The 8,428-nt window shown below is 34.0% G+C and overlaps 1 protein-coding gene across 2 annotated transcripts; it reads left to right on the plus strand.

The window, feature by feature from the left end:
- The first annotated feature begins 3,065 nt into the window (after nt 1–3,065).
- On the plus strand, nt 3,066–6,201 carry LOC108823578 (phenylacetaldehyde synthase). 2 transcript variants are annotated; one of them, XM_018596813.2, is made up of 12 exons: nt 3,066–3,187; nt 3,265–3,418; nt 3,630–3,702; nt 3,799–4,029; nt 4,386–4,549; nt 4,629–4,769; nt 4,840–4,899; nt 4,984–5,148; nt 5,220–5,276; nt 5,380–5,444; nt 5,523–5,787; nt 5,878–6,201. In XM_018596813.2, coding segments are annotated over exons 1-12 (1,497 nt in total). In that variant the 5' UTR covers nt 3,066–3,185; the 3' UTR covers nt 5,998–6,201. The 2 variants fall into 2 exon arrangements, with proteins under 2 accessions (XP_018452315.2, XP_056851042.1); XM_056995062.1 differs by having other exon boundaries at nt 5,380–5,787.
- Nucleotides 6,202–8,428: the final 2,227 nt, after the last annotated feature.

Here is an 8,428-nt window from a genome sequence, read left to right on the forward strand (position 1 = left end):
GTATATATATATATAAAATATTTATTTATTTTTTTAAAAATAAAAATAAATATCTGTACGGATATACGGATCAAGTTATAGTTAGAACTTAAAAGTAAAATATCTGGCATTTTAAATCATTTTCGCCCTACACGTTTTTCTTATTCCGCCATTTTCTAAATCTGGACCACACACTGTTTGCTTTGACAGTGGGCAATATGAGTTGGAGGATACTGAAAATTGGGTCTGGGCCATATACAGCATTAAACCAAGGAAAAAAGAAGCAATCTCTTCGGCTTCACGTACATGTTTAAAACAGTTATTATATTTGTTTATACGCAAAGATAAGAAGACGAAAAGAAAAGATTTTGTCATGCTGGTGATATTGTTGAACACGAGTTCATAAGCGTCCAGGTAGACTGTTCTGAGAGCAACATTAACGGCAGGATGCTCCCATTGAGTGTTTAACTAATATAATACTATTAAAAATTATATAATTATTTCATAATATAAAGCATAAAAATGTCAACCAACCAAAAGATGCAAGTGGCACTAAAGTGTTTTGGAGAGTTTTAGAGCATGAGTAATCAGGGTTCTTAAAAATGAAGTTCTTAACGGAATTTAAGAACTTATTCTTAACTTTAACAAAGGAAAATGTTAAGAATTGATTCTTAAATACTTATTTAAGAACCGGTTCTTAACCTTTTTCTTTTGTTAAAGTTAAGAACAGGTTATTAAATTCCGTTAAGAACTTCACTCCTAAAAATCCCGGTTAATCATAGTCTCTGCTATTTTATACAATATGTTATTACTGTTTAGTCCCACTTTCACATTTTTCAAGATAAAATTGTCATGAGGAACTTGTCCTAATACCCCCGTTGGAGAAGCTCTGAAATTGCTCAATTTCAATGCAAACAATTCTTTAGCTTTTAAAGATTCCTCATTTTTAAGAAAAAAAGTTGATGTACATAACCTTTGGGACATCCTATATTAGCCAATTACCCCTCATAATTTGAAAATAATTTCAATTACATTTTTGCCCTAACCAATCTAATCTATAGCTTCATGTAGGTGTACAACATGTATAAGTTTTCCGTGAGAAAATTAATTCCTTTTTTCTAGCTCTCTCTCTCTCTCTCATATTTCTCCGACTGTTATTCATAAATGGAGTAACTTTAGCCATTAATCCATTTTGAAATTGAAAATAAAGTGGAATTAAAGAAGATTTTACTCTAAAATGATATTTGGAGTAGAAAATAGAGTAAGGTTGAAGATACTCTTACAACACATAACAGCTATGCAGAGCAATGAATAACCTCTAAGCTCATTAGTCTTTGTATTCGAGCTAAATAACTCTACATACATATACATTTACACGCACGGTTTACTAAAGAATGAGACCGATCTAATTGACAATTATAGACAAACCGGACCAATTACAATTCTATCTATAATACCAACTAAACTAAAACCTTCCGAGTCTAGTAGAGTGTTCCTATCTTATCTAGAACCTTCAAAAACTATCATTTTAAATCTTCAAGAAAACTAAAAGTGTGGTCGTATAAAATTAAGTAATGTTATTTATACTTTTTAATATAATAATAAATAAGTACTGAAATATGAAATACTATTTTTAAACTAAAAAAGTAATCTCAGAACGACACTAGTTATGAATTTGTTGAATATCTAATTTGTTGAATACTATTTTTAAATTCGAAAAGTAATCTCAGAACGACACTAATTACGAATTTGTTGAATATGTAAGTATATAGATTTTTGAAAGTTATATGTGTAAAAAAATTATTATAAACAATTTTATTTTATTATCTTTGTCAGCTAAATAGTTTTGGAATGAGAACTTGGATCAACTAAATTTCAAAAACTCTTCGAACAAATTCATAATGCATATAAGAGGCAAAGCTCCAATTCATTCTCTTCATTTTAAACCAATTGAAATCCCTTGCCTAGAGGTTAAATAAAGACAAACACACTATAATATGTTAGTTGTTAACAAAGCTAAGGAAAAACACTTTTCAAACCAAGGTCGAAACACCACTACAAGCAACCTAAAAGGCTAAAACGCACATACAAATTAGAGAGAAGGGACCCAGCGGCAAGAGCAATAGAAACCTTCGAAAATGACAATACAAAATAAATTATACAGAACCACTAACAAAAATTCGAGAAGCGTAGATACAGACGGAACGGAAATACCACACAATACAGAAAAAACACACTGATGACCGAACTACCACCGTCGACCCTCAACCAAAGACTCCAAATTTGATCCATGTCTGCTTTCTGACAAAGATCAAGGATAAAAGAAAATCATGTAAACCCAAAAAGGAGAGAAAAATCAAAAGATAAAAAACCAAAAAAAAAACGAGCTGAGGGTTGTTAACGGAACATATATCGCCAACCGCCGGAGGTAAGAATCCGGCAGAAAAAACCTTAAAGAGAAGAAACTAAAAAGATAGATCTTGGATTAATTTTAATAGAATGAGAACCGTAAACAATCAATTAAAGTAGTTTTAATTATTTTCTTATAAAATGATAGGTCGTTGTAAAAAGAAAAACAATAATCTAACGAACTTTTTTTTTGGACATGTCTAACAAAGAATTACTCTCTAACAAACTTTAGATGTCTAGCCCTCCAAACAGTTTAACAAAATACACTAGTTTAAGGGATATAGAGTTAAGAATATAAGGAAGGAAAAAAGAGATAAACATTTCTACCTAAAATCTCACCATTGCAAAATTGACATCACACACACAAGTAGAACCACACACAAGTAGAACCATTTCTCATTACTCTCTTGATAACGATTTGGGTGGACAACATAATAATTTAGACAGGGGTATTCAGTACTATTTTGTTTTTTAATTTTATTTTAAGGTGTTTAAGACATTTAAAATTGTTATAACAACATAATAACTTAGAACCATTTCTCATTACTCTCTTGATAACGATTTGGGTGGACAACATAGACAGGGGTATTCAGTACTATTTTGTTTTTTTTTTATTTTATTTTAAGGTGTTTAAGACATTTAAAATTGTACAAATAACATTTAAATTATAAAAACAAAACACACTCCCGATCTTATAAATAAGAGAGATATCTATGCAGGCTGAAACCCAAACCATCCAGAAAACCTTCTGAGACATAAACACAAGCTAGAAGCGACTCAAGAAAAAACAAGAAAGAATGTAAGTTCTTGAAAGTTAGGAAATTATTTTCAGACGAATATTGTCTGAAGTAATTGTTTTTTCTTATTATGGAACAGGGAGAATGGTAGTAGGAACAGGGAGAATGGTAGTAGGAACGTGTTGAAGCCGATGGACTCTGAGCAACTGAGAGAGTACGGACATCGAATGGTGGATTTCATTGCGGATTATTACAAAACCATCGAATCTTTCCCTGTCCTTAGCCAAGTTCAGGTCACTTTCTTTTCAATTTGATATGGGTTTTTTATTCAGTCTGTTCGATGTCATGTAAAACTCAGATTGTGCTTGACAAAAAGTTTCATATTTATGTAAAATTTATACCAAAGGATCTAACCAAAGTTGCATTGTCGTCACATTATGTTTTGCTATAGTTTTGTTGGTTTATTCATACAATATTGATATTTTACTTGTCTCTCTGATACAGCCTGGTTATCTTCACAACATTTTACCTGATTCAGCACCAGACCACCCTGAAACCGTTGAACAAGTTCTTGATGGTGAATACATACCCACTTCTATTTTTATTAGACCATTTCTGATACTTCTTGGTTGAGGACAGAGAGAGCTGATGCGAGCTTTTTTTCTTCTTGCAGATGTTAAAACGAAGATATTGCCTGGAGTAACACATTGGCAAAGCCCCAACTTCTTTGCTTATTACCCTTCTAACAGCAGCGTTGCAGGGTTCTTGGGCGAGATGCTGAGTGCTGGTCTTGGAATTGTTGGTTTTAGTTGGGTAACTTCTCCAGCTGCCACTGAGCTCGAAATGATCGTTCTTGATTGGATTGCAAAAATGCTCAACCTACCCGATCAGTTTCTCTCCAAAGGTTATATAACTATCAACACATAATAAAACCTTGTTCGTTGGCCATCAGATAATTTATCAATGCACTTTTGGAGCTTACAGAATAGTCGATTGACCTCGGTCGCACACTGTGGTTAATCCAAAAAAATAAAAAACCTTGTTGCTCAACTGGAAAAGACATGACCATTGTGTCAGAAGTATCCAGTCCGAATAACTGTTGGGACAAAATTAATATTAGTCTGTGGTTTTGGGCCTGGAGGATTAAGGGCTTCGGCCCTATAACTCCTGGTATTCAAAAAAAAAAAAATCTTGTCATAACAATTCTTTTGGCTAAGAGTTGTTATCTAGCCAAGTGTTGGTTAACTTCTATTATTGTAGGAAAAGGAGGTGGAGTCATCCAAGGGTCAGCTAGTGAAGCTGTTCTTGTTGTCATGATTGCTGCCCGCGATAAGGTCTTAAGAAGCGTTGGCAAGAACGCCCTTGGGAAGCTCGTTGTTTACTCCTCTGACCAGACACATTCAGCTTTACAGAAAGCTTGCCAAGTGAATATTTTGCAGATTTAGATTAAAGAAAGTTTTGTTAAAAATAAGCTAACTCTTATAGGTGGTTTGTTGTTGACAGATATCAGGAATCCATCCAGAGAATTGCAGGGTGCTGAAAGCAGATTCCTCTACAAATTACGCTCTGCGTCCAGAATTGCTTCAAGAAGCTGTTTCTCGAGATCTTGAAGCTGGATTGATTCCATTCTTCTTATGTGGCAATGTAAGCACTAGCCAACATGTTACTTACTATTGACCATGTTCTCTGAAAAAGATTCTTTTGTTATATTCAGGTTGGAACCACTTCTTCAACAGCAGTCGATCCATTAGGTGCACTGGGAAAGATTGCAAAGGTTTTTTTTTTATTTCACATTTCATAGAGAACTTAAAATAGCATAGAGACTGATGCTAATTCTCTTTAATTACTGCATTCTCAGAGCAATGAGATGTGGTTTCACGTGGACGCAGCGTACGCTGGAAGTGCTTGTATATGTCCAGAGTATCGACAGTACATAGACGGAGTAGAAACCGCAGACTCTTTTAACATGAATGCTCACAAATGGTTCCTCACTAACTTCGACTGTTCCCTACTTTGGGTGAAGGTACATATACCCTCTTTTTAGTCTCACCTTTCTCCTCGTGTACTGAAAAAAAGACATGTTGATTAAAACAGGATCAGTATGCTCTCACTGAAGCTCTGTCAACAAATCCAGAGTTTCTCAAAAACAAGGTAAGAATGATTTTGATTTCTTATTCAATTCTTTTTTTTTTTTTTTTGGTTAATTTTCTTATTCAATTCTTACTAGTGTTATTATCATCTTTTTTTTTGGCAGGCCTCTCAGGAAAACTTGGTTGTTGATTACAAAGACTGGCAAATCCCTCTCGGACGAAGATTCAGGTTCTTTGCTCTCTCTCAGGAACATCTGCATGCATATCTACATTATACTGAGATTTTGTGTATCGTGTTTTTAAACAGATCATTGAAACTATGGATGGTTTTAAGGCTCTATGGAGCTGAGACCTTGAAGAACTATATAAGAAACCATATCAAACTGGCCAAAGATCTCGAACAACTTGTTTCTCAAGATCCTAATTTTGAGGTTATCACTCCTCGGATCTTTGCTCTCGTCTGCTTCCGTATGGTTCCTACCGATGATAACGATGAAAAGAAGTGTAATCGTCGAAACCTCGAGCTCCTAGAGGCAGTAAACTCCTCAGGGAAACTCTTCATCTCTCACACTGTAAGTGACCTTTCTTTTCTTCTCTGTTGGATGATGTTCTTTAAATTAAAGACATAACCGTGTGCATTTTTTTTTTTGCGTGGGCAAAAGGCTTTGTCTGGAAAAATCGTTCTACGTTGCGCCATTGGAGCGCCATTGACAGAGGAGAAGCACGTGAAGGAGACATGGAAGGTTATTCAGGAAAAAGCATCTTGCTTGCTCCCCAAGTAAATGTTTGGCCTGATTTTGCCAAGCATATCAAGGATGCATTGGTTTGATTTGCTATAACCATATTAAATAAAAACCTTACAAAATTTGGAACAACAGTTCAACTTCGGTATATGATGATTGTGCATCTCTTTTCTATTTATTTTTATTCCAGTTGTGTGTATTTTATCTTTTCTCTAGTTATGTGTATTCTATGTTTTGGTTTGATTTATTGGGGTTTAACTCTATGTAAGCCAATTTCACAAACAAAGAAATGGCAACAACCAATCAAATAATATCCAAGACAAGGATCATGGCAGAAAAACACCTACGACACAACAGAGGCTAGAACTCTCTCACTCTTAAACACATCTTTAAGAGCATCTCCAATGGAATTCTATTTTCTCTTCTATAATTCCCACAAAAATAGAGTAACTCCATTATAGAGTAAGTTTTGCTCCAATGGTTTACTCTATAATAGAGTTACTCTATTTTTGTAGAGAAAATAGTGTAAATCCACTTTTACACTCTATATTTGGAGTGAAATAATAGTTTTACTCTATTTTTGTGGGAATTATAAAGGAGAAAATAGAGTGTCATTAGAGATGCTCTAAACTAGAAATGAGCTCAACAAGCACACAAAATTGTCTAAGATAGAGTGAGAAGATACTTTGAGGGGAAAACGTGCTATTTCCCCATGAAAAGTATGGCATCTTCCAATATGTTTCCCAAATTATGACCTCATCCCAAATGTCTCCGAAACAAAAATTTGAAACCTATTTCTCCATTAAACTATAACATAACTCTTGTATCTCCCCGAAATAAAAGTTTGAAAGCCATAATCCCATAAAATTTAATTACTCGGTTTAAATCTATAAAGTTGAACTATTTTTTTGTTAATTAAACCAGTTTTAGTCAAATAACGACCCGATTAAAATCCGATTATAGCAATCAAACCAGAAATTATATATTCTAATGTTTATAATTTCTGGATTGATTGCTGTAATCGGATCTTAATTGGGTCGTTATTAGTCTAAAACTGGTTTAAGTTTATAGGTTTAAAATGAATAATTAAATTTTATGGGGTTATGGCTTTCGAACTTTTATTTCAGAGAGATACAAGAGTTATGCTATAGTTTTATGGAGAAATAGGTTTCAAACTTTTATTTCAGAGACATTTGAGATGAGGTCATAGTTTGGAAGACATATGGAAAGATACGATATTTCTCGTGGAGAAATATCACGTTTTCCCTACTTTGAGACCCGGCTCAAGTAGTGGGTGGGTGTGCCACAAAACATATTTTCTGTTAATTTTGTATATGACTTTAAAAATTGGACCTTTTAATTTTAAGAATTATAAATTTTAAGATTCTAAAACACTAAAGAAATTTTAATAAAAATTGAGGAGGCGGTGCATTTGCACCTTGTGCACACCCACAAAGCCGGCAACTGTTTAAGCGATGAGATGAGCACCTCTAATATGTATCAAGGATGCATTGGTTTGATTTGCTATAACCATATTAAATAAAAACCTTCCAAAAGTTGGAACAACAGTTCAACTTCGGTATATGATGATTGTGCATCTCTTTTCTATTTTATTTTTATTCCAGTTGTGTGTATTTTATCCTTTCTCTAGTTGTGTGTATTCTATGTTTTGGTTTGATTTATTGCGGTTAACTCTATGTAAGCCAATTTCACAAACAAAGAAATGGCAACAACCAATCAAGTAATATCCAAGACAAGGATCACGGCAGAAAAATACCTACGACACAACAGAGGCTAGAACTCTCTCACTCTTAAACACATCTTTAAACTAGAAATGAGCTCTACAAGCACACAAAATTGTCACTCTATCTTAGACAATTTTGTGTGCTCAAGAAGTGGGTGGGTGTGCCACAAAACATATTTTCTGTTAATTTTGTATATGACTTTAAAAATTGGACCTTTTAATTTTAAGAATTATAAATTTTAAGATTCTAAAACACTAAAGAAATTTTAATAAAAATTGAGGAGGTGGTGCATTTGCACCTTGTGCACACCCACAAAGCCGGCAACTGTTTAAGCGATGAGATGAGCACCTCTCTTTGCTTCCCTGCATTCTACTGAAACTTTCCATTCAATGAAGAAAGAGCCCTTCTAATATGTATGAGCACCTTCCCTAAACAATCACGAAGCACCCAAGCACCACCTTCAACATTCTTCTGCTTCGACTAATTAAGGTACATTAATATTACATTTTACCAACCACTCTCGAGGAGGAGACCAAACCTTTCGGTTAGTTTGAAGACAGAATATATTATTTTCATATTCTTCTCTTTCAGTCTTGCGCAATAAACCACAAGTCATATTTTGCACTACCTCTCCTGACATAAACACTTGCATCATATGAACACCCTCAAAGATCCATTTATTTATACTCTTCCAAATGTTCCAGATCACCCAAGATATACTTCTA

The sequence above is a fragment of the Raphanus sativus genome, chromosome 9, assembly GCF_000801105.2.
Source record: "Raphanus sativus cultivar WK10039 chromosome 9, ASM80110v3, whole genome shotgun sequence".
In the NCBI taxonomy this organism is placed as follows: domain Eukaryota; kingdom Viridiplantae; phylum Streptophyta; class Magnoliopsida; order Brassicales; family Brassicaceae; genus Raphanus; species Raphanus sativus.